Source organism: Anolis sagrei, chromosome 12 (genome assembly GCF_037176765.1).
Source record: "Anolis sagrei isolate rAnoSag1 chromosome 12, rAnoSag1.mat, whole genome shotgun sequence".
Lineage (NCBI taxonomy): Eukaryota > Metazoa > Chordata > Lepidosauria > Squamata > Dactyloidae > Anolis > Anolis sagrei.
In genome coordinates, this window is record NC_090032.1 from 22,552,610 (window position 1) to 22,580,109 (window position 27,500).

At 40.1% G+C, this 27,500-nt stretch overlaps 3 protein-coding genes across 4 annotated transcripts in view; 2 read left to right on the top strand and 1 right to left on the bottom strand.

The window, feature by feature from the left end:
• Positions 1-8,728, bottom strand: part of SLC25A44 (solute carrier family 25 member 44) — a 12,942-nt gene extending 4,214 nt beyond the window's left edge. Inside the window, exons 1-4 of one of the 2 annotated variants that reach the window (XM_067472597.1) lie at positions 8,237-8,728; positions 4,355-4,462; positions 2,357-2,527; positions 1-463 (exon numbers count right to left, since the gene is read on the bottom strand). The exon at positions 1-463 is cut by the window's left edge and continues 54 nt beyond it. In XM_067472597.1, the coding sequence (XP_067328698.1) occupies positions 1-463; positions 2,357-2,497 (604 nt within the window). In that variant the 5' untranslated portion in view covers positions 2,498-2,527; positions 4,355-4,462; positions 8,237-8,728. The remainder of the gene's footprint in view (positions 464-2,356; positions 2,528-4,354; positions 4,463-8,236) is intronic. The other variant, XM_067472598.1, reaches the window with a different exon arrangement.
• Positions 8,729-13,939: 5,211 nt separating this feature from the next.
• LAMTOR2 (late endosomal/lysosomal adaptor, MAPK and MTOR activator 2) lies at positions 13,940-19,954 on the top strand. Its single transcript, XM_060758476.2, has 4 exons — positions 13,940-14,098; positions 15,860-16,022; positions 17,338-17,427; positions 19,815-19,954. The coding sequence occupies exons 1-4, from the start codon at positions 14,031-14,033 to the stop codon at positions 19,869-19,871; spliced, it is 378 nt and encodes a 125-aa protein (XP_060614459.1). The 5' UTR covers positions 13,940-14,030; the 3' UTR covers positions 19,872-19,954.
• A 2,946-nt stretch (positions 19,955-22,900) lies between these two features.
• The window catches only part of RAB25 (RAB25, member RAS oncogene family), an 8,645-nt gene continuing 4,045 nt past the window's right edge, over positions 22,901-27,500 (top strand). The window contains exons 1-3 of the mRNA XM_060757813.2: positions 22,901-23,277; positions 26,527-26,722; positions 27,285-27,478. Of these exons, the coding sequence (XP_060613796.2) occupies positions 23,238-23,277; positions 26,527-26,722; positions 27,285-27,478 (430 nt within the window). The 5' untranslated portion in view covers positions 22,901-23,237. The remainder of the gene's footprint in view (positions 23,278-26,526; positions 26,723-27,284; positions 27,479-27,500) is intronic.

Here is a 27,500-nt window from a genome sequence, read left to right on the forward strand (position 1 = left end):
GGAGGGAGGCCACGTATCCGCGGTAGAAGCCCCGCACGCCGTCGGCCCGGAAGATCTGGGCCACAATGTCTCGGGTCTGGCCCCAGAAGAGGCGGGGGGGCGGAGGGCGGGGCCGGCCGGGGGGCGGGGCCTGCCCGGTGGTGGTGACCCGGAAGCGGCCCATGCTCTGCCCCTGGCGCTGCTGCATCATGAGGTGCTGGGAGACCACGTCGATGGGGACGGTGATGCTCTGGGCCACCAGGGAGGCCGACCCGCCGGCCAGGAGGGACTTGAGGGTGTTGCTGCTGGAGTAGCGGGAGACGTAGCCCCGCGTCAGCTCGTAGGTGGTCACGTAGCACTGGCCCGACACCAGCGTCAGCGTGTTCACCAGGAAGCCCCGGTACAGCCCCGCCGGGCCCTCCGCGCGCAGGATCTTCCCAAAGGCATCAAAGGTGCCCTGGTACAGGCTCTTGCCCTTCTGCACCTGAAGCGGGGAGGAAGGCATGTAATCAATGATAACGACAATAATAATAGTAATAATAATAATAATAGTAATCGTAATAATAATAATAAGACAGACAGACAGACAGATAGATCCAAGGTGCCCTGGTACAGGCTCTTGCCCTTCTGCACCTGAAGCGGGGAGGAAGGCCCGTAATAAATGGTAACAATAATAATAATAGTAATAATAATAATAATAGTAGTAATCGTAATAATAATAATAAGACAGACAGACAGACAGATAGATCCAAGGTGCCCTGGTACAGGCTCTTGCCCTTCTGCACCTGAAGCGGGGAGGAAGGCCCGTAATAAATGGTAACAATAATAATAATAGTAATAATAATAATAATAGTAGTAATCGTAATAATAATAATAAGACAGACAGACAGACAGATAGATCCAAGGTGCCCTGGTACAGGCTCTTGCCCTTCTGCACCTGAAGCGGGGAGGAAGGCATGTAATAAATGGTAACACTAATAATAATAGTAATCGTAATAATAATAATAATAATAATAATAATAATAATAATAAAATAGATAGGTCCAAGATGCCCTGGTACAGGCTCTTGCCCTTCTGGACCTAAAAGGAGGAGGAAGGCACATAATAAATAATAACAACAATAATAAACATAACAATAGTAATCGTAATAATAATAATAATAATAAAATAGATAGGTCCAAGATGCCCTGGTACAGGCTCTTGCCCTTCTGCACCTGAAGGGGGGAGGAAGGCGCGTAATAAATGATAACAATAATAATAATAGTAATCGTAATAATAATAACAATAATAATAATAAGATAGATAGGTCCAAGATGTCCTGGTACAGGCTCTTGCCCTTCTGCACCTAAAAGGGGGAGGAAGGCGCATAATAAATGGTAACACTAATAATAATAGTAATCATAATAATAAGATAGATAGATATAGGTCCAAGGTGCCCTGGTAAAGGCTCTTGCCCTTCTGCACCTGAAGGGGGGAGGAAAGCGCGTAATAGATGATAATAATAATAATAATAATAATAGTAATCGTAATAATAATAATAATAATAATAATAATAAGATAGATAGGTCCAAGATGCCCTGGTAAAGGCTCTTGCCCTTCTGCACCTGAAGCGGGGAGGAAGGCATGTAATAAATGGTAACAATAATAATAATAATAATAATAATAATAATAGTAATCGTAATAATAATAATAATAATAATAATAATAAGATAGATAGATAGATCCAAGGTGCCCTGGTACAGGCTTTTGCCCTTCTGCTCCTAAAAGGGGGAGGAAGGCGCATAATAAATGTTAACAATAATAATAATAGTAATAATAATAATAAGATAGACAGATCCAAAGGTGCCCTAGTACAGGCTCTTGCCCTTCTGCACCTAAAAGGGGGAGGAAGGCACATAATAAATAATAACAATAATAATAAACATAACAATAGTAATCGTAATAATAATAATAATAATAATAATAATAATAATAAGATAGATAGATAGATAGATCCAAGGTGCCCTGGCACAGGCTCTTGCCCTCCTGCACCTAAATCGTAACAATAACAATAGTAGTAATCGTAATAATAATAATAATAATAATTATTATTATTATTATTATTACGATTACTATTGTTATGTTTATTATTATTGTTATTATTTATTATGTGCCTTCCTCCTCCTTTTAGGTCCAGAAGGGCAAGAGCCTGTACCAGGGCATCTTGGACCTATCTATTTTATTATTATTATTATTATTATTACTATTATTATTCCTAATAATAACAATAAGATAGATAGATAGATCCAAAGGCATTAAAGTTGCCTGATGCGCTCTCTCCCTCTGCCAACGGGCACAAGGCCACGGCCAAGGTTGGAGAAGCCTTCTGGCGACCCACCTGGAGGCGTGTGCGGATGAGGGTGAAGGGGTACACGCTGACCCGGATCATCATGGTCATGCAGACGCCCAGCAGGTAGAACTTGCGCTTGTCCAGGTGCTCCCACTCAATGATCTGGATGTTGCGCTTGTCTTTTTCCATGGCCACAACGCCCGCGGTGGTGGTGGCGCCCTGAACCGGGTACGAGAGGGGGGAGGAGCCATCAGGAAGGAGAGCGGGGCCTCCACCATGGCCAGCCCCTTCCTCACACACGCTCCGAGGATGGGTGAGGTGACCTCCAGGCTTCTCTACCTCCTAGTGATGCCTCACTTCCTGTTTGTCTTGTATTCCCCTACCTACCTAACCATCTCTATCACCTACCTACCATCCATCTACCATATCTACCATCTTCATCTACCTACCTATTGTCTCCATCATCTCCATCTATTTATCTACCTAACATATCTATCTCCTTACCTATTATCTCTTATCTATCATCTCAAACTATCAATATATTGTCTCTATCGTATCTATCCATCTACCTATCATCTCTACCTATTGCCTCTATCATATCTCTATCAACTCCATCTATCTACTGTCGCCATCATATCTATCTACCTGTTGTCTCTATATACTTAACATCTCTATCTGTCTGTCTGTCTCTATCTATCTATCTATCCATCCATCCATCACATCTATCTATCTCTATCCATTCATTGATCTATCTATCCCTCTATCTATCCATCCATCTGTCATCTCTATCATATCTATCTATCCATCCATCCATCACATCTATCTCTATCCATTCAGTGATCTATCTATCTATCTATCTCCATCCATCCATCCATCCATCATCTCTATCTATCTATCTATCTATCATCCATCCATCCATCCATCCATCCATCCTTCTCTTATCAATTGATCTATCTATCATCCATCCATCCATCCATCACATCTATCTCTATCCATTCATTGATCTCTCTATCTATCTATATCTATCTCCATCCATCCATCCGTCACCTCTATCTCTATCAATTCATTGATCTACATCTATCTATCTATCTATCTATCTATCTATCTATCTATCTATCTCTTTCTCTCTCTCCATCCATCCATCTATACATTCCTCCCTCCCTCCATCTATCTATCTATCCATCCATCCATCACCTCTATCATCTATCCATCTATCATCCATCCATCCATCCATCCATCCATCCAATCTATCATCGATCCATCTATCATCTATTCATCTATCTATCCATCCATTGATCTATCTCCATTCATTCACCCAACACATCTATCATTTATCTATCTATCTATCTATCTATCTATCTATCTATCTATCTATCTCTATGCATTCATTGATCTCGCTATCTATCTATCTATCTATCTATCTATCTCTATCCATCCATCCATCCTATCTATCTATCTATCTCTATCAATTCATTGATCTATCTCTATCTATATATATATCTCTTTCTCTCTCCATCCATCCATCCATCTCATGCCTCCCATTATCTATCTATCTATCTATCTATCTATCTATCTATCTATCTATCTACCTACCTACCTACCTATCCATCCATCTATCCCATCTATCATCTCTCTCTCTCTCTATCTATCTATCCATCCATTGATCTATCTCCATCCATACAACACATCTATCATCTATCTGTATCTATCTATCTATCTATCTATCTATCTATCTATCTATCTATCTATCTATCTATCTATCTTCTCTATCTGCATATCTATCTATGGGGTCTATCCAATGCCATTTTTTGACTCCGCACCCTAAATAACCCCAGGAATAGACCTAAAAACAAAGGCACTAAGGCCTGTCTAATAACGGTGAGGCTGCAGAACGTATCTTAGTTCTTGGGGACCACTGCTGGTCCACGGACCACAGGTTGGGAACCACTGATCTAACGTCTCTCCATCCATGTACCTATCTTGTCACTCTGAGAAAGCAAAATATAATAATAGTAGTAGTAGTAGTAGTAGTAGTAGTAGTAATACCTGTGCCTAGTCATGTAGCATTGTGGGAGGAGGTGAGGGCCACCAAGCCACCCCATTCATGTCGAGCTCCAGCTCCCCACGACGCCCCCTCCTCCTCCTCCTCCTTTCCTGCAACCAATAAAACAGGACCCAGTCACTTCAATATGTCACAACAGGCATTGTGTGCCATTCATGCAGGGCAACAGGTCCATTAACGCAATCCCCAAACTCCCATCAGCTACAAATAATAATAATGACAACAACAACAATAATAAATACGGAAAATGAACAGAATTGATAAGTCGATGACAGATCCCAAATATAGACTCTGCAAAGAAGCAGACGAAACAATAGATCCCACCCTCAGCTGCTGCAAGAAGATTGTGGACAGACTCCAAGCAGAGGCACAACACCCTTGCTCAGGTGATTCATTGGAACGTGTGCCACAAACACCATCTGCCTGCCACAAAGAACTGGCGGGACCACAAGCCGGAAAAAATTACAGAGAATGCACACGTCAAGATACTCTGGGACATTCGGATTCAGACAGAGTTTTGGAGCACAATACTCCTGACCTTGGGTTGAAAAACAAAGTATGGATCGTCGATGTTGCAATCCCAGGCGACAGCAGGATTGCAGAGAAACAACTGGAAAAGTTGTCACGATATGAGGATTTAAAGATCAAACTGCAAAGACTCTGGCACAAGCCTGTCAAGGGGGTCCCAGTGGTGACGGGCACACTGGGTGCAGTGCCTCAAGACCTTGGCCTGCACTTAAACACAATCAGCGCTGACAAGATTACCACCTGTCAGATGCAAAAGGCCACCCGACTGGGATCTGCACACATTACTTTCCGATACATCACACAGTCCTAGACACTTGGGAAGGGTCCAACAAGTGATCCAATTCAACAGCCAGCAGAGAGATCTTGTCTGCTGTGGACTCATCTTGTGGTGTTTCTAATAATAATAATAATAATAATAATAATAAATACTATTAAAATATCCTAATATTAGTAATATAATAATAATTATACAGGACACTCCCACTGATATACTATTACTGGTATATCAGAATATAATATTATAACATTAGTAATATAAAAATAATTATACAGGACACTCCCACTGATATACTATTACTGGTATATCATAATATTGTATTATAATATTCGTGATATAATAATATATTATACAGGACACTCCCAGGTATTTGCTATTAAAATATAATAATATAATATTTATTTATTTATTTATTTACTTGTATACCGCAGTTTCTCAGCCTAACCGGCAACTCAACGCGGTTTACAACAAGGATAAAATCAATCACGATATACAACTTAAAACCACAAGAGCACAATATACAGTAATATGATAATATTAGTAATATAATAACATATGATACAGGATACTCCCATGGATATCCTATTCTAATATAATATAATATTAGTAAAATAATAATATAACATACAGGACTCCTCCATGGATATACTATGGTATTATAATAGCATAATATTATAATATTATAAATATATTAATGTGTATGGTGCTGACATTTTAGTCGTGTAATGAAGTGGCATTGTGTTGTTATTGTATATTTTTTGTATGTTAACACATGTTGTGAACCGGTCCGAATCCCTCTTTGAAGGTGAGAGGGTCGGTATATAAAACCTTGAAATAAATAAATAAATAATAAATATATTATAGAGGCCCCTCCCACAGAGCAGAAATGCCGCTCTGTTTGGGTCTGTTTCCCTCATTCTCATTCCGGCCTCATCGGCACAGAAGCCAAAGCCAAACTTTCCCAAGTTCCATTCAAAGCTCTGCAAAGAAAAGGCAGCCAAGGGGACAGAACCGGCGGGCGGGGGGAGAACACGCCGGAACAACAACCACACGTGGGAAATGTTCTGTTCCTGCTTTGAAAGGCTCGGTCACTCCTTCCCACCTCCAGGTCCTAAGCCCATGTTTGGCCGCTCTGACGGTCAGTTGGGATGAGAGCAAACCAATTGAAACTCAATCCAGACAAGACAGAGGTCCTCCTGGTCAGTGGAAAGGCCGAACAGGGCAGAGGGGGGCGGCCTATGTTGGATGGGGCACAGGTTGATAGCTTGTGCACCAGCTGCGCCCGTTCCTTGGGAGGTCTGACTTGGCCACACTGTCATTAGAGCCCAGATAGACTACTGCAGCACACTCTACGTGGGGCTGCCTTTGAAGACTGTTCGGAAGCTCCAAGCGGCATACAGGGAGCACACAACCTCCTTGCTTTACCATTATCATAGTATAATAGTATATTCATGGGAGTGTTCTGCACAGTACAATATTACTGAGAGGAGATATGATAGCCATGTATAAATATGTGAGAGGAAGCCACAGGGAGGAGGGAGCAAGCTTGTTTTCTGCTTCCTTGGAGACTAGGACGCAATGGAACAATGGCTTCAAACTACAAGAGAGGAGATTCCATCTGAACATTAGGAAGAACTTCCTGACTGTGAGAGCCGTTCAGCAGTGGAACTCTCTGCCCCGGAGTGTGGTGGAGGCTCCTTCTTTGGAAGCTTTTAAGCAGAGGCTGGATGGCCATCTGTCAGGGGTGATTTGAATGCAATATTCCTGCTTCTTGGCAGAGGGTTGGACTGGATGGCCCATGAGGTCTCTTCCAATTCTTTGATTCTATGATTCTATGATTCTATTATATATTGATTACATTATAGTAGTACATCCATGGGAGTGTTTTGCATAATATAATATTACTTTATAATATTACTATTATATTATATTATAATGATTAAATTATCATCATATAATAGTATATCCATGGGAGTGTTCTGCATCATACAATATTATATTATATTATATTATATTATATTATATTATATTATATTATAATAATTAGATTCTAATAATATCATATTATATCCTTGGGAGTGTTCTGCATAATATAATATCATTATATTACTTATATTATATTATAATAATAATTATAATTAGATTATAATGGTATCACAGTATATCCATGAGAGTGTTCTGCATAATATAATATCATTATATTACTTATATTATATTATATTAATTAGATTATAATAGTATCACAGTATATCCATGAGAGTGTTCTGCATAATATAATATAATTATATTACTTATATTATATTATAATAATTATTATAATTAGATTATAATGGTATCACAGTATATCCATGAGTGTTCTGCATAATATAATATTACTATATTACTTATATTATATTATATTAATTAGATTATAATAGTATCACAGTATATCCATGAGAGTGTTCTGCATAATATAATATAATTATATTACTTATATTATATTATAATAATTATTATAATTAGATTATAATGGTATCACAGTATATCCATGAGTGTTCTGCATAATATAATATTACTATATTACTTATATTATATTATATTATATTAATTAGATTATAATAGTATCACAGTATATCCATGAGAGTGTTCTGCATAATATAATTATATTACTTATATTATATTATAATAATTAGATTTTTATAGTATCATAGAATTAAATTATTAAGTAAAATTATTATATTATAATATGACTATAATATTATGTACAATAATTACTATAACATTATATTATCACGATTATACTGTAATAGAATAATTTAATAATAGAATTGTATAGTTATAGAATAATATATTCTATTATTATTCTATTACTATATAATATTGTATTCTAATAGAACCACGAGGGGGGGGGGTCCCGTCTCTTACATTATTATATTACTAATATTAAAATATTAGAAGAGTATGATGTACCTGAGAGAGAGAGAGAGAGAAAGCGGGTTATCCGTCCACCTCCTGATAATCCGGTTTGCCCTGGCCCCGCCCCCACGAGCTGTCAATCACCCCCCCCCCCTCCCCAATCTACCTGGCTTCGGGCCTTCCTCTTTGGCCTAATTTCCACGCGTTCTCCTTCCTTCCTGGCTCCGGTCACGGCGACGAAGGCGAAGTAGGCCTCGTTCCCTGAGGAGAGCACCCTTCGCCGCTGCTGCCGCCGCGCTCCATTTTGTTTCCTGGCAGCCAAGGCCTCCCGGAGACCGACTGCGCGTGCGCAGTGCCAGCGACAAAGATGGAGGAAGCCTTAGCCAGGCTTCTTGGCCCCTCACCGCGCGTGCGCAGCGCCAAGGACAAAGATGGAAGGAAAGGGCCTCAGGTCGCCTAGCGCCTGACTGCGCGTGCGCGGAGCCAGGAACAAAGATGGAGGGGGAAAGAAAAAAATCTTAAGATACAGCCAGTGCTTCTTAATGAGGAAATGCCAGGGACAAAGATGGAGGGAGCACTTCCCGAGTCCTAACTGCGCCTGCGTAATGCCAGGAACAAAGATGGAGGGGGAGAAAAAAATCTTAAGACACAGCCAGTGCTTCTTAATGAGGAAATGCCAGGGACAAAGATGGAGAACTTCCTGAGTCCTAACTGCGCCTGCGTGATACCAGGAACAAAGATGGAGGGGGAGAAAAAATCTTAAGACACTGCCAGTGCTTCTTAATGAGGTAATGCCAGGGACAAAGATGGAGGGAGCACTTCCTGAGTCCTAACTGCGCCTGCGTAATGCCAGGAACAAAGATGGAGGGGAAACTCTTAAGACACAGCCAGTGCGTCTTAATGAGGAAATGCCAGGGACAAAGATGGAGGGAGCACTTCCTGGCGCCTAACTGCGCCTGCGTGATGCCAGGAACAAAGATGGAGGGGAGAAAAAAATCTTAAGACACAGTCAGTTCTTCTTAATGAGAAAAAATGCCAGGGACAAAGATGGAGGGAAAGACTTCCTGGCGCATGCGCAGTGCCAGGGATAAAGATGGAGGAAGACGAGTGTGAGACAGAACGGTATATAACATTCTGCACATGGCTTCCTCGCCTTCCGACTGCGCGTGCGCAACGCCAGGGACCAAGATGGCGGGAAAGCCTATGTATAGTAGAACGCAGGCCAGGGCTTCCTGGTCCCCGACTGCGCATGCGCAGTGCCAAAAACAAAGATGGACGGGGCAATTATTTAAAGAGACGGGACACTTTTTAGTCAAAACAGTCTGTATAAACAACACAATGGATTTACACCTTCAGTATATCAAAACAAAACAAAACAACCGTGTGATCAACAACCAAACAGCCAATAATCACCATTCTGAACCATCCAAAGACAACCAATCCCAATTGGAAGTTAAACCGGAATCAAAGTGGTATAACTGTCCAGTGTGGAAAGAAGAATGAATGAATGAATGAATATATATATATATATATACACACACACACACACACACACACACACACACACATTTCTTTCCTACCCAAACAGCAGGCTTTTAATGTAATATCTTCCTTGAATTTTTGATTTAATATCTTATTAATATTATTATTATTATTATTTTGGGATCTTTCAATGGTTTCTCTTTTGCAAAACACGCATGCAAATCCTTCTCTTCAACCCAAACACACATTTAACATTAATTAACATTCATAATTAATATTAGAAATTCATGCACCGAGTTTGTTCATAGGCTTCCGAGGATCGTGCCACTAGCTTTAAAGTGGTTTCAAACTGGGTTAATTCCACCGTGTGGACGCTTAAACTGCTGAGCTGCTGAACATGCTGACCAAAATGTAGGCGGCTCGAATCCAGCGAGTGGGGTGAGCTCCCACTGTTAGCCCCAGCTTCTGCCAGCCTAGCTGTTCAATAATATTTTCACAAATCCCGATGACATCTAGACTTATTATTATTATTATTAGGCCGCCCAGTAGCGCAGCGGGTTAAACTGCTGAGCTGCTGAACTTGCTGACCAAAACGTAGGCGGCTCGAATCCAGCGAGTGGGGTGAGCTCCTGCTGTTAGCCCCAGCTTCTGCCAACCTAGCAGTTCAGAAACATGGAAATGTGACATTGATTGATTGATTGATTGATTGACTCTAAGCTGCACCAGTTGCTATGGAATTCCACGCAACGGGACTCCGGCCATGTTTTCCTTTTATGACATCACATAAAAGTCTTGATCTGTGGCAGTCGGGCCCCGATCGGGCCTTTGCCATGCAGGGCCTGCCGTGGTGTGGGCTCCTGTGGTTCTTCTGCCGGCCTGCTTGGGCCGCCCGACACATAGTGGACAAGCCGGACAACTCCGCTGCCGGGCTGAGCTGGGGGAACGTGGTCGTGATCTTCGCTGTGGTCTTCCTCTTGGCTTTGGGTGTCAAGTGGCTGCGGGACAGGATCCTCGCCGAAGGGGCCAACAAAGCAAAGGTGATTCCTGGGTGGCCTCCCTCCCTCCTCCTGGGGTATCCGCACCGGGTTTTAGTCTGAACTTTACGAGCCCTAACGATGGTGCTTGTAACCGTACTGTATGCTTTGAGAAATAAAGCCTTTCCAGACTGTCTTTGAGGTAATTTCTTCTCTGCAGATGAGGACTATCCTCATCATCTTGCCTTTCCTTGCCGCTCGAGGCAGGGTATGTCAGAGTTCAGACGTTGCCCAGCGGAAGGAAGGCTAGATCAGCAGACACTGAGTTGCAAAATCAGGACTCCGCAGGCTTTGAGTTACAAAAGAAACTAAGTTTACTAAGCACATTCCACAGACACGTCTTACTACAGCGAGCTACAATTCAGGAAGTAGTACGGTTACAAGCAAAGTTCCATCTGACAGTTGCTTTCCTTCTCAACCCATATAGAGATATATGGGTTGAGAAGGAAAGCAACTGTCAGATGGAACTTTGCTTGTAACCGTCCCCTTCACAGCCCTATTTCTCTGTGGTTCACCTGGGCCCCCAAGTCCTTCTCTACGGGTGTTGCAATCCCACCTGGGCCCCCAACTGAGTGCCCTCTTTGCCCCCGTGTCCAGGAGGGCTGTCTGTCCGGCGAAGAGACCCTGGAGTGCCGTCTCTGCCAGAGCTTCTCCCAGATGGAGCAGGAGCTGGTCAAGCAGGTGACGCTGGTGCGCAACCTCAAGGCCGACCTCTCCTCGCGCCACAGCACCTGCACGGTCCCCGGGTGCCAGCGGGGTCAGCGGAGCCGCAGCGGCAGCAGCATCGGAGCCTTTAACCTGGTGGTCTACGACGTGGCCGAGGAGAAATGAGGACACAATACCAGCATGAGAAAGCAGCCAAGTGGCGTCCGTTGCTTCTTACCCTTTACTTGGGGGAGGGTTCTAGACCAAATGTGTCAGAATAAATATTTATTTATTTATTTATTTATTTACAGTATTTATATTCCGCCTTTCTCACCCCGCAGGGGACTCAGGGCAGATCACAATGCACGTATACATGGCACATCTTCGATGCCACACAACATATATAGAGAGAGATACAGAGGCTATTTACACCTAATAGGCAGTAAGAGCACCTAAAGCTTCTGAGAGCTTCTGTTCAACCATCTCAAAGCTCCCTGCTTGGGCGGTGGTGGCACGATCGTCAGCATAGATGAAACTCTCCATCCCTTCTGGCAGTGGCTGGTCATTTGTGTAAATGTTAAACATGAGGAACTGTATTTAGAGGCAATAAGAAGACTGAGAAGTCCGAGAGCTTCTGTTCAATCATTGCAAAGCTCCCTGCTTGGGCAGTGATGGCATGATCGTCAGCGTATATTAAACTCTCTGTCCCTTCTGGCAGTGGCTGGTCATTTGTGTCAATGTTAAACATGCATGGGAGCAGGCCGTTCTTCAGTTTCTGCCATCTGCTTCTCTGGCCCTGGAACTCAACAAAAAAGCTCCTGTTTTGTAGCAGATTTCCTATGAAGTCCTTTTTTATATTCTATGTTCTTCTCTGCATTTTATATGGAATAGAAATCAGTCAATTTTCCCTGTAATAGACAGTAAGAGCACTTAAAGCTTTGGAGAGCTTCTGTTCAACCATTACAAAGCTCCCTGTTTGAGCGGTGATGGCATGATCGTCAGCGTATATCAAACTCTCTGTCCCTTCTGGCAGTGGCTGATCATTTGTGTCAATGTTAAACACGAGGAACTGTATTAAGAGGCATTAGGAAGGTTGAGAAACACTGACCTAAATCTTCGGAGAGCTTCTGTTCAACCATTACAAAGCTCCCTGCTTGAGTGGTGATGGCACGATCATCAGCATAGATGAAACTCTCTCTCCCTTCTGGCAGTGGCTGGTCATTTGTGTAGATGTTGAACATGGATGGGGCAAGCACGCTCCCCTGAGGCAGGCCGTTCTTCTGTTTCCGCCACCTGCTCCTCTGGCCATGGAACTCAACAAAAAAGCTCCTGTTCGGTAGCTGATTTCCTTGAGTGGTGATGGCACGATCGTCAGCATAGATGAATCTCTCTGTCCCTTCTGGGAGTGGCTGGTCATTTGTGTAGATGTTGAACACGAGGAACTGTATTAAGAGGCATTAGGAAGGTTGGGAAACACTGAGCTAAGGCTTCGGAGAGCTTCTGTTCAACCATCTCAAAGCTCCCTGCTTGAGCGGTGATGGCACGATCATCAGCATAGATGAAACTCTCTGTCCCTTCTGGCAGTGGCTGGTCATTTGTGTAGATGCTGAACATGGATGGAGCGACTCGCTCCCCTGAGGCAGGCCGTTCTTCTGTTTCCGCCATCTGCTTCTCTGGCCCTGGAACTCAACAAAGAAGCTCCTGTTTTGTAGCAGGTTTCCTATGAGGCGGGTGAGGTGGTCGTCCTTTGTGATACTATACATTTTTCTCAGGAGGAGGCAGCGGTGGTTCACAGTCTCATAGGCTTCTGACAGGAGGTGGTGAAAATCAGGGAGGAATAAAGCCAGGCAGTTCAGGTGCCGCTCTAGGCCCCGCTCCTCGTCTTCTCTCCATTGTCTATATGAGGGAGAGGAAAAGAGACGGGCGGGCTAGAGCGGAGCGGAAGTGTTGCCTGCCGGAAGTGTCCGTCTGGAGAGGAGACTCCATTTCCCGGCGTGCCCCGCGGGATTGTGAGGGAGGGAGGGAAGAAGACAGCCAAACCATAGAGATCTCAAAGCCCGGCCCTTCAGGTACCGCTCTAGGCCTCACCCCTCGTCTTCCCTCCATTGTGTATCTATGTAGATAAGAGAGAGAGGCGCGCGGGCTAGAGCGGAGCGGAAGTGCTGCCTACCAGAAGTGTGGGTGTGGAGGGGAGACTCTAAGGAGGGCGACAGCGGCGGCCATGCAGTTCAGGTCCTGCTCTAGGCCCCTCGCCTCGTCTACCCTCCATTGTCTATATGGGAGAGGAAAAGAGACGGGCGGGCTAGAGCGGAGCGGAAGTGCCTGCCTGCCGGAAGTGTCCTTGTGGAGAGGAGACTCCATTTCCCGGCGTGCCTCGCGGGATTGTGAGGGAGGGAGGGAGGGAAGAAGACAGCCGAACCATAGAGATCTCAAAGCCCGGCCCTTCAGGTGCCGCTCTAGGCCTCACCCCTCGTCTTCCCCCCATTTGTGTATCTATATAGATAAGAGAGAGAGGCGCGCGGGCTAGAGCGGAGCGGAAGTGCTGCCTGCCGGAAGTGTGGGTGTGGAGGGGAGACTCTAAGGAGGGCAACAGTGGCGGCCAGGCAGTTCAGGTGCCGCTCTAGGCCCCTCGCCTCGTCTACCCTCCATTGTCTATATGGGAGAGAAAAAGAGACGCGCGGGCTAGAGCGGAGCGGAAGTGCTGCCTGCCGGAAGTGTCCGTGTGGAGAGGGGACTCCAAGGCCTGGCCTTCTCCTCCTCTTCCTCCTCCGGGTTCTCCTCCTTCTCCTTCCGAGAGCGATGCTTCGCCCGAAGGCGCTCACGCAGGTCCTGAGCCAGGCCAACACCGGCGGCGTGCAGAGCACCCTGTGAGTGTCTCCCTCGATTAGCTAGGCCTCACTTCCGGCCTCTCTAGGAACGCCTCTCCCTCCATTCGCAGAGGCCTAGTCCTCACAACAAGAGTCATAATAGTCATAATAATAATAATAATAATAATAATAATAATAATAATAGAATCCTTCCCTTCTATCATCATAATAATACTAATAAGAGTGGGAGTGAAGGAGCCAGCCCCCACTTCCGGTGTGGCTTGGACTACATCTCCCAGAATCCCCTCTGCCTTGTCACCCTCCTCCTCCTCTTGGGCTTCTTGGGGGCCAAAGTTAGGATCACTTGACTGTATCTATCCACAAGGGAAACATATTATTATAATAGTATTGCTATTATATTATTTACTATTATTATATTGTATATTTGCAAGGGGAGGAGTATATTAGTATTTTATTATTACTATTACATTATTATATTATATATGTAAAAGGGAAGAATTACAGTATTATTATTATTATTATTATATTGCGGTATATATTCGCAAGGGAAGTAGTATATTATTATTATATTACTATTGCTATGACATTATTATATTGTATGTGTACAAGGGAAGTATTACATTATTATTATTATTATTATTATATTACTGTATATATTTGCAAGGAAGTAGTATATTATTATATTACTATTATATTACTATTACATTATTATTATTATATTACTGTATATATTTGCAAGGAAGTAGTATATTATTATATTACTATTATATTACTATTACATTATTATTATTATATTACTGTATATATTTGCAAGGAAGTAGTATATTATTATATTACTATTATATTACTATTACATTATTATTATTATATTACTGTATATATTTGCAAGGAAGTAGTATATTATTATATTACTATTATATTACTATTACATTATTATTATTATATTACTGTATATATTCACAAAGGAAAGATGATATTATTATATTATTATTGTTATTATATTATTTACTATTATTATATTATATATGTAAAAGGGAAGAATTACAGTATTATTATTATTATTATTATATTACGGTATATATTCGCAAGGGAAGTAGTATATTATTATTATATTACTATTACGTTATTATATTGTATGTGTACAAGGGAAATATTACATTATTATTATTAGTATTATTATATTACTGTATATATTCACAAGGGAAACATTAGTATTGTTATTATATTATATATGTACATGGGGAGAATTACATTATTATTATTATTATTATTATTACATTATGGCATATATTTGCAAGGGAAGTAGTATATTATTATTACATTACTATTGCTATTACATTATTATATTGTATGTGTACAAGGGAAATATTACATTACTGTATATATTCACAAGGGAAACATATTATTATATTAGTATTGTTATTATATTATTTACTATTATTATATTATATGTGTACAAGGGAAGAATTGCATTGGTATTATTATATTATGGTATATATTCACAAGGAAAGTAGTATATGATTATTATAATATTATATTACTATTACTATCACATTATTATATCATACAATATATGTAAAAGGGAAGTATTATATTAATTTATTTACAACATTTATGTCCCGCCCTTCTCACCCTGATTGGACTCAGAGCGGCTTACAAGTTATTTGTACATACAAGATAGTATATTATTATCATAACAAAATATAAGTAGTATATATTACTATATAGTACTATATGTTGTTATTATTATTATTGCAGTTATTATTGTGATGCTATTATTATTCTGATTATTGTTCCCAGGCTGCTGAACAACGAGGGCTCGCTGCTGGCGTACTCGGGGTACGGGGACACGGACGCGCGGGTGACGGCAGCCATTGCCAGCAACATCTGGGCCGCTTACGACAAGAACGGCCACCAGGCCTTCAACGAGGACCACCTCCGCTTCATCCTCATGGACTGCATGGTGCGCACGCCGGGGCATGACTCCTCAGAATCATAATAGCAATAATAATAATAATAATAGCAATAATAAGGGTCTCAGAAGCAGGATGATAACAATAACAATGCATTTCTCAAAAGCAGGATGATGATAATAATAAGGTTCTCAGAAACAGGATAATAATAATAATAATAATAATAATAATAATAATAATAATAATATTTTTTTATTTATCTTGTCAGGAGCAACCAGATTATTATTATTATTATTATTATTATTATTATTAATAATAATGATCTCATATGCAGGGTAATAATAATATGGTTCTCAAAAACAGTATCATAATAAAAATACTCAAAAGCAAATAATTATTATTATTTATTTCTAGTATTTGTACCCCGTCTCTGAATTTTATTTTATTATACATTATTATATTACTGTACGTATTCTCAAGGGAAGTAGTATATTATTATTATATTATTATATTACTATTACATTATCATATTATATATGTACAAGGGAAGTAGTATATTAGTATTACTATTATAGTACTGTACATATTAGCAAGGGAAGTAGTATATCATTATTATATAATTATATTACTATTACATTATTATATTATTTAGGTACAAGGGAAGTAGTATATTAGTATTTTATTATTATATTACTATTACTATTGCATTATTGTATTATGTATGTAGAAGGGAAGTATTACATTATTATTATTATATTACTGTACATATTTGCAAGGGAAGAAGTATATTATTATATTATTATATTACTATTACATTATTATATTGTATGTGTACATAAACAAGGCCGCTACCATCACAATTACAATAATATAAACACAATCAAATACAAACATCATCATAATAATATTCTTGAAGCAGGATGATAATAATAATAATAATAATAATAATAATAAGGTTCTTGAATCTGCATAAGAATAATAGTAATAATAATAAGGTTCTTGAAAGCAAGATAATAATAATATTAACAACAAGGTTCTCGAAAGCAGGACAATAATAATAATGTTCTTGAAAGCAGGGCAATAGTAATAGATGATTACCTCTGAGGATGCTTGCCATAGATGCAGGCGAAACGTCAGGAGAAAAATTGCCTCCAGAACATGGCCATAGAGCCCGGAAAAACCTACAACAACCCGATAATAATAAGGTTTTTCCTACAGGATCATACCATAGGATCACATGGGAGGACCTAGGAAATGCCTAGTCAGGACCGCAATGCATTGTTACCTGCCTGACTCTTGGATGATGATGATGATGATGATGATGATGATGATGATGATGATGATAATGTCAACCTCTCTCTCCAGGAGGGTCGGGTGGCCATTACGCGGGTGGCCAACCTGCTGCTGTGCATGTACGCCAAAGAGACGGTGGGCTTTGGGATGCTCAAGGCCAAGGTGAGACATTATTATTATTATTATTATTATTGTATTGTCGAAGGCTTTCATGGCCGGAATCACTCAGTTCTTGTGGGTTTTTTCGGGCTATATGGCCATGTTCTAGAGGCATTTCTCCTGACGTTTCGCCTGCATCTATGGCAAGCTTCCTCAGAGGGTGAGACCTCACAACCTCTGAGGAAGCTTGCCATAGATGCAGGCGAAACGTCAGGAGAAATGCCTCTAGAACATGGCCATATAGCCCGAAAAAACCCACAAGAACTGGATTATTATTATTATTATATATTACCATTTTATTTATATGCTTATTATTATGTTATTTTAATTATGTCATTATAGTGCATTATTATATATGATTTTATGTATGCTATTGTACATTATCATATAATATTTTATTATATTACATTATGATCGCATATTTTATATTATTATTTTATTTATATTATTATAATATTATTTTATTTTTATTATTTTATCTTATAAGGATATATTATTCTATTATTACATATTATTTTATGGTTATTTTTATTATTATTATACTATTTTATTGTACATTACCATATAATATTTTATTATATTACATTATGATCATATATTATATATTATTATTTATTTATATTATTAAACTATAACTATTTTATTTTTATTATATTATCTTATTAGGGTATATTATTCTATTATTATATATTCTTTTATGGTTATTTATATTATTATTATTTTATTTTATTTTACATTGTCATATAATATTTTATTATATTACATTATGATCATATATTATATATTTTTATTTTATTTATATTATTATAATATTAATATTTTATTATTATATTATCTTATTAGTGTATATTTTTCTATTATTATATATTCTTTTATGGTTATTTATATTATTATAATATTATTTTATTTATATTCTATTACATTATTATTATTATATATTATTTATGTTTATTATTTTGTTTTTTATATTATTTTATTAGTGCATATTATTCAATTATTATATATTATTATTTCATTTATATCATTCTATTACATTATTGTCATATATTATTACTATATGTTTATTATTTTAGTTTTATTTTTTATTTTATTACTATATATTTTTCTATTATTATATATTATTATTTTTTATATCATTCTATTACATTATTATTTTGTTTTTATTATATTATTTTAGTGTATATTATTCTATTATATATTATTATTTTATCATTATTTTATTTATATTATTATTTATTTATATCATTCTATTACATTATTGTCATATATTATTACTATATGTTTATTATTTTATTTTTATTATATTAGTTTATTAGTGCGTATTATTCTATTATATATTTTTATTATTTTATTTATATTATTAATTTATTTATATTATTCTATTACATTATTATTATATATTACTATATGTTTATTATTTTGTTTTTATTGTATTATTTTATTAGTATATTATTCTATTATATATTATTTTTTATTATTTTATTTATATCATTCTATTACATTATTATTATATATTACTATATATTTATTATTTTGTTTTTATTATATTGTCTTATTAGTGTATATTATTCTATTATTATATATTATTATTTTATTATTATTTTATTTATATTATTTTATTTATATCATTCTATTACATTATTGTCATATATTACTATATGTTTATTATTTTGTTTTTATTATATTATTTTATTAGTGTATATTATTTTATAATTATATATTATTATACTTATAATATTTATATTATGATTTTATTTATATCATTCTATTACATTATTGTCATATATTACTATATGTTTATTAATTTACTTTTATTATATTACTATATGTTTATTATTTTGTTTTTATTGTATTTTATTAGTATATATTATTCTATCATTATATATTATTATTTTATTTATATTATTATTTTATTTATATCATTCTATTACATTATTGTCATATATTATTACTATATGTTTACTATTTTATTTTATATATTTTATTTTATATATTTATTTATATATTTTTTATTTTTTATTTTATATATTATTCTAGTATTATATGTTATTATATATTACTTACTTTATTATTTTTATTATTTATTTTATTATTTACTTTATTATTATTTATTTTATTTTATTATTATTATATTCATATTATTATTTTATTTATATCATTCTATTACATTATTGCCATGTATTAATATATGTTTACTATTTTATTTTTATTATAGTATTTTATTAGTGTGTATTATTCTAATATTTTATTATTATTATTTTACTATATATTTCCTCCACCTGGTTCTTTCTCCCTCTCTGTGGGATCAATATAATAATAATAATAGTAATAATAATAATAATAATAATAATAATAATAATAATATTTTTTGCTTGCTTGCTTGCTTGCAGGCCCAAGCCTTGGTCCAGTACTTGGAGGAGCCCCTGACCCAAGTGGCCGCCTCCTGACCCGCTTCCATTGCTTTGTACAGACAACTGGGATTTTGTGTATTTTGCAAACATCATGAGACTGAATAAAGGGATGCTCCTCATGGTCTGGCAGTCGTCCTTCCCAGGGCAGTTTGGGGAAAGGAACGGAAAGAGGGAGCAGTTTGGAATTATATTATTATTATTATTATTATTATCATCATCATCATCTACATCATCATATACTAGTATACATTATGTTATGCATAAAATAAAAATTATTATATTTATATTATTATCGTAATTCTTTTACTCATTATTCTAAAATTATTATTATTAAAAATAAAAATTACTATATATTATTATAGTAATTATTTTACTCATTATTATATTATCATTATCATCATATACTATTATATATTATGTTATGCATATTATTATATTATTATTGTTGTTTATATGATTGTATTTCCTCCCATGGGTGGGCATTCAAGGCTGAAACAGCAACGGTAAACATAACATATAAAAGTCCCCAACAAAAGTATTAGAAATCACATTGCACACAATACCTCCCATATATAGACAAATTAATAATTATTATTGGAAAGATCACTCTACTGGTTGTTGTATTGGATCCCACATCATACACTTCCCAAAAGGACTTTTATTATTGTTGTTCTATGGGCTCGGCCTCATGTAAGCCGCACTGAGTCCCTTGGGGAGATGGTAGCGGGGTATAAATAAAGTATTATTATTATTATTATTATTTTCAAGTAATATATCTTATAGTTGCAGTGAGAACAGGTGGCCACTTGAGGGCAGCAAAGAATCACAAAGAAATGGCCGTAATCAGTTCCCAATGGCCCATTATATTAATATTATTTATATTATTATGATTTATATTATTTGCCTGGGTTTTAATTAATACCCTAACATTAAATCCAGTCGTATCCGACTCTGGTGCTCACCCCCATTTCTAAGCCAAAGAGCCGGCGTTGTCCGTAGACACCCTCCAAGGTCATGTGGCCGGCATGACTGCATGGAGCACCCTTACCTTCCCACCGGAGCGGTACCTATTGATCTACTCACATTTGCATGTTTTCCAACTGCTAGGTTGGCAGGAGCTGGGGCTGATTAATTTTGAATTAAATACTTGCATTGTCAACACAATTTTTTTGTGTCAGGAACAACTTGAGAAACTCCAACTCGCTTCTGGCATGAAAGCTTTGGCCATCTGCAAGGATGTTGCCCAGATGTGTTACCATCCTGTGGGAGGCTTCTCTCACGTCCCCGCATGGGAAGCTGGAGCTGACAGACAGGAGCCCACCTCTTTCGGTCAGCTGTCCTGCCGGCACAAGGAAAACAATTAGGAAAAGCTGACACGATACGAGAATTTAAAGATCAAACGGCAAAGATTCTCGCACAAACCAGTCAAGGGAGTCCTAGAGGTAATCGACACACTGGGTGCAGTGCCTCAAGACCTTGGCCTGCACTTAAAAACAATTGGTGCTGACCAAATCTCCACCGGTCAGCTGCAAAAGGCCACCTTACTGGGATCTGCATGTATTATTTGCCGATACATCACACAGTCCTAGGAACTTGGGAAGGGTCTGACGTGATCCACGACAACAGACAGCAGAGTGATCTTGTCTGCTGTGGACTCATCCTGTTGTGTTTCCTATAATAATAATAATAATAATAATAATAATAATAGATTGTGAAGACCAGGGTGAAGCAGTTAATAATAATAATAATAATAATAATAATAATAATAATAAGAGATGTGTGATCCAATACAGCAGCCAGCATACTGACCTTGTTTGCTGTGGACTGAGCTTGTTGTGTTTCTAATAATAATAATAATAATAATAGATTATGAAGACCAGGGTGAAACAGATAATAATAATAATAATAATAATAATAATAATAATAATAATGTCCCACGAGTGATCCAATACAACAGCGAGCAGAGTGACCTTGTTTGCTGTGGACCCATCTTGTTGTGTTTATAATAATAATAATAATAATAATAATAATAATAATAATTTTAATAGATTATGAAGACCAGGGTGAAGCGGATAATAATAATAATAATAATAATAATAATAATAATAATAATGTCCGACGAATGATCCAATACAACAGCGAGCAGAGTGATCTTATTTGCTGTGGACCCATCTTGTTGTGTTTATAATAAATAAATAATAATAATAATAATAATTTTAATAGATTATGAAGACGAGGGTGAAGCAGATAATAATAATAATAATAATAACAATAATAATAATAATAATAATAATAATAATGTCTGACGTGTGATCCAATACAACAGCCAGCATACTGATCTTGTTGTGTTTCAAATAATAATAATAATAATAATAATAGATTATGAAGACCAGGGTGAAACAGATAATAATAATAATAATAATAATAATAATAATAATAATGTCCCACGAGTGATCCAATGCAACAGCAAGCAGAGTGACCTTGTTTGCTGTGGACCCATCTTGTTGTGTTAATAATAATAATAATAATAGATTATGAAGACCAGGGTGAAGCAGATAATAATAATGATAATAATAATAACAATAATAATAATAATAATAATAATAATGTCTGACGTGTGATCCAATACAACAGCCAGTATAGTGACCTTGTTTGTTGTGTACTGATCTTGTTATGTTTCGTATAATAATAATAATAGCAATAATAATAATAGTAATAATACTGGTAGCAATGGGCATGCCCCCCTTCCTTGGCCTGAGGGTTGTGACCGGTGTGAGCCTGGCCTGCTCCTGCCGTGTCAACGTGGCCGGGGAGTGGAGTGTCCTGCCAGGGGGTTTCCGTCCTCCTCCCCGCAGTGGTCAGTTCCAAGGCAAGGCCGGACCTTGGCAACCACGCCTGCCTTTGGCTTCTCCTTCTTTCCTCCTTCCCGCTTGCTGTGCACATTCCCAACGGACCAGACATTCCGGTTGGGCCTCCTGTCTGGGCCCAGACCTGTGACCCTTGACCTGCCTTTCCGAAAAGGGGGGCTCCACCGGCCCTGGACATTTGAACCCCAGCATGGCCTTGGCCTGGGGTGCTGCAGCGTCCCCCTCGGGGCTCAGGGGGTCCCCCGTGGGGCTCCTCGATTTGGGCCCCTTGGCCTGGCTCCCCTCCCTTCCTTTCCAGGTGAGGCGGGGCCTCTCTTTACCTGTTTGTCAGGTTCCGCCCCGCCCGCCCGCCCCGCCTGTTGACTCACCTTTCACCTTGGCAGGGAGGGAGGCAGGCAGGGAGGGAGGGAGCCCCTCCCTTGGGCCCCAGAGGTGTCCTTCCTCCCTTCCTTACCTGCGTCCAGGTGAGAGCCAGGCTCCGGCTTGCCCCCCTTTCAGTGCCAAGGGAACAGGTGAGCCTCCCAGGTGAAGAAGGATGGCCGCCTCCGAGGAGGACTACAACTTCGTCTTCAAAGGTGAGTGAGCGGGGTGGGACTGGGTGGCCTTTGGGAGGCCCTTCCCCACTCTACAATTCTATGAGACACAGGATGGGCGTCTGTCGGGACAGATCGGATTGGGTCCTTCCTTCCTTCCTTCCTTCCTTCCTTCCTTCCTTCCTTCCTTCCTTCCTTCCTTCCACAAATGCCCCTTTCCACATGATCTGGACTTTCCAGTCCTAGGTCAGATCTTGCTATGGGTGATGGTCACTCGTTGGCCCGAGAGGGGTCTTGTGTCCAAATTTGGTGTCAATTCGTCCAGTGGGTTTTGAGTTCTGTCAATCCCACAAACGAACATTATATTTTTATTTATATAGAAGTGTGGGAATTGAACCAAAGTTGGCACAGAGCACTCCCATGACCAACAGAAAATACTGGAAGGGTTTGGTGGGCATTGACCTTGAGTTTGGGAGTTGTAGTTCGCCTACATCCAGAGAGCACTGTGGGCTCACACAATGATGGATCTGGACCAAACTTGGCACGGATATTCAATATGCCCAAATGTGAACACTGATAGGGTTTGGGGAAAATAGACTTTGACATTTGGGAGTTGTAGTTATTGGGATTTATAGTTCACCTACAATCAAGGAGCGTTCTGAACCCCACCAATGAGAGAATTGGGCCAAACTTCCCGCACAGAACCCCCATGACCAACAGAAAATACTGTGTTTTCTGATGGTCTTTGGCGACCAATCTGACACCCCTTCGCGACCCCCTCAGGGGTCCCAACCCCCAGGTTGAGAAACACTGCTCTAAGGAGGGAGTCGCCTTCCACCCACACCTGTTTCCTCTGAGGATTGAAGGGGTCCCTTTTGTGAAAGCTAGTGTGTCAGTCCCCTGAAAGACTTCCACAGTGGTCCTGTTGAAGTGGATCGTGTAGGTGTAAAGTGTTGTCCCCCACATTCCTAGGGTGGTGGACAGTATGGTGTTGGGGAGGACATTGGCAGGGGTGCGGAGACATGTTCATGAGTTCCAGAGTTGAGGGGCCACCACCAAGAAGGCCCTGTCCCTCATCCCCACCAATCGTGCTTGCGATGCAGGTGAGAGTCTGAGCAGGGCCTCTCCAGATGATTGAAGGGATTGTGTGGGTTCGTACACAAAGATGCGGCCGCGCAGGTAGGTGGGTCCCAAACCGTTCAGGGCTTTGTAGGTGAGAACCTGCACCTTGAATTGGGTCCTGAAAATGAATGGCAGCCAGTGGAGCTCCTTGAACAGGAGGGTTGACCGCTCCCTGTAAGGAGCACCGGTTAACAACCTGGCTGCCGCCCGTTGGACCATCTGGAATTTCCGGACCGTCTTCAAGGGCAGCCCCACATAGAGTACATTACAGTAGTCCAGTCTAGAGGTGACTAAGGCACGGACCACCCTGGCCAGATATCTTGTTTAAAATGTTCTCCAGTCACATCGTTTGGCCATTCCATGTCCATCATTCGTAGTTCCGTGTTATCTTCTCAGCTGCATTCTCAAAAGCTCGCTCAAAGAGGCAGGTCTTTCCTTTTTTTTCCGGAAAGTCAGGAGGGAGAGGGCTGATCTAATATCCCTGGGGAAGGAGTGCCATGGCTGGGGGGCCACCACTGAGAAGGCCCTGTCCTTCGTCTCTGCCAATTGCACTTGGGAGGCAGGCGGGATTGAGAGCAGGGCTTCAATTATTAATATTTCATTAGGATCCATTGGTGCCCTACCTTCCGTGTATTATTGTATTTATTATTATTATTATTATTACTATTATATTTATTATAATACTAGCTGTACCCGGCCACGCGTTGCTGTGGCCCTCAGAAAACAGGAATTCCAGACAGGAAACAAGCTGGGCTAGGGAGCTCCTCCCACCTAACGTTTCCTGCTGACGGGTGGAAGTCAGGCTTTTAAGATGGAAGGCAATGGCAACATCCACACCTGGCTCGAGTAGAACTCCGTTCTTTTCCCGCCCCCTGGAGCTTTCACAGGCCTGGGCAAAGGAGAGTCATTCTCGCACATACACTCTATCGTCATTTAGCTTTTGGGGGATTTTAAGTCCTTGCCACTGTGTTTTTGGGGTTTTTTCACTCGTTGGGATGTTAGGGGTGTAGCGTCCAAGTTTGGTGTCAATTCGTCCAGTGGTTTTGGAGTTCTGTTAATCCCACAAACGACATTTTTATTTATCTAGACTAGCCGTCCCCTGCCATGCATTGCTGTGGCCCACTCTGGTGGTCATGGGGGTTCTGTGTGGGAGGTTTGGCCCATTTCTATCATTGGTGGGGTTCAGAATGCTCTGTGATTGTAGGTGAACTGGATGTAGGTGAACTACAACTCCAAAACCAAAGGACACTGCCCACCAAACCCTTCCAGTATTTTCTTTTGGTCATGGGAGAACTGTGTGCCAAGTTTAGTTCAATTCCATCCTTGGTGGAGTTCAGAATGCTCTGTGATTGTAAGTGCACTACAAATCCCAGCAAGTACAACTCCCAAATGTCAAGATTCTATTTCCCCCAAACTCCACCAGTGTCCACATTTGGGCATATTGAGTATTTGTGCCAAGCTTGGTCCAGATCCATCATTGTTTGAGTCCACAGTGATCTCTCGATGTAGGTGAACTACAACTCCAAAACCAAAGGAAACTGCCCACCAAACCCTTCCAGTATTTTCTGTTGGTCATGGGAGAACTGTGTGTCAAGTTTGGTTCAATTCCATTGTTGGTGGGGTTTAGAATGCTCTTTGATTGCTGGTGAACTATAACTCCCAGTAACTACAACTCCCAAGTTTCAATGTCTATTTCCTCCAAACTCCATCTGTGTTCATAGTTAGGCATATGGAATATCCGTGCCAAATTTGGTCCAGATCCGTCATTGTTTGAGTCCACAGTGCTCTCTGGGTGTAGGTGAACTACAACTCCCAAACTCAAGGCCAATGCCCATCAATGCCTGTGTTGGTCATGGGAGAACTGTGCGCCAAGTTTGGTTCAATTCCATCGTTGGTGGGGTTCAGAACACTCTTTGATTGTAGGTGAACTATAAATCCCAGCAACTACAACTCCCAAATGTCAAAATCAATTTTTTTTTGAGTGAAGGACATACACTGGGTTGTTAGGTGCCTTGTGTCCAAATTTGGTGTCAATTCCCCCAGTGGTTTTTGAGTTATATTAATCCCACAAACGAACATGACATTTTTATTTGTATAGTTGTGTACTATTCTGTGTATTATTGTGTGTCTTATTATTGTTATTGTCGTGTTTCTTTCCCTGTGCCGCAGTGGTGCTGATTGGTGAGTCTGGGGTGGGCAAGACCAACCTGCTCTCGCGCTTCACGCGCAATGAGTTCAGTCACGACAGCCGCACCACCATTGGCGTGGAGTTCTCCACCCGCACGGTCCTGGTGGACGGCGCTCTGGTCAAGGCACAGGTCTGGGACACCGCCGGGCTCGAGCGGTACCGCGCCATCACCTCCGCGTGAGTCACGGGACGGACGAGCGGGCGGGTGGGTGGACAGATGCCCTCTGGGGGGCCCTTCCCACTGGGTACGGACGGGTCTGTGGATTCATTCACTTGTGCATTGTGGTTAGACGGATGGCTTTTGGGGGTGCCTTTCGATTCCGGGGAGCGGCGTGAGCTTCCGCTGTCAGCCCTAGCTTCTGCCAACCTAGCAGTTCGAAAACATGCAAATGTGAGTAGATCAATAGGTACCGCTCCGGCGGGAAGGTAACGGCGCTCCATGCAGTCATGCTGGCTACATGACCTTGGAGGTGTCTACGGACAACGCTGGCTCTTCGGCTTAGAAATGGAGATGAGCACCCCAGAGTCCCAGAGTCAGACATGACTGGACTTAATGACAGGGGACTACCTTTACCTTTACCTCCAACTCTAGGGTATTGTTGTTGTCATTGTTGTTGTTATTATTCAGGGGCTGGATGGATGGCCATCTGTTGGGAGGACTTTGATGGTGTCTTCCTTTATGGTAGAAGGGGGTCTCTGATGATGGTGATGATGATGTTGTTGGTGGTGGTGACTGCAGATACTACCGGGGTGCGGTGGGGGCGCTGCTGGTCTTCGACATCTCCCGGCACCAGAGCTACGAGGTGGTGGAGCGCTGGCTGAAGGAGCTCTACGACCACGCCGAGGCCACCATCGTGGTCATGCTGGTGGGAAACAAGGCCGACCTGGCCCACAGCCGGGAGGTGCCCACCCAGGAGGCCCGCATGTACGCAGGTGAGGGGCTCCCACAAGACCT

Coding starts and splice junctions, on each gene's coding strand:
- LAMTOR2 (XM_060758476.2), top strand. CDS start 14,031: ATGCTTCGCCCGAAGGCGCTCACGCAGGTCCTGAGCCAGGCCAACACC. Junction 16,023..17,337: donor TCATCCTCATGGACTGCATG/GTGCGCACGCCG, acceptor CTCTCTCTCCAG/GAGGGTCGGGTGGCCATTAC. Junction 17,428..19,814: donor TTGGGATGCTCAAGGCCAAG/GTGAGACATTAT, acceptor GCTTGCTTGCAG/GCCCAAGCCTTGGTCCAGTA.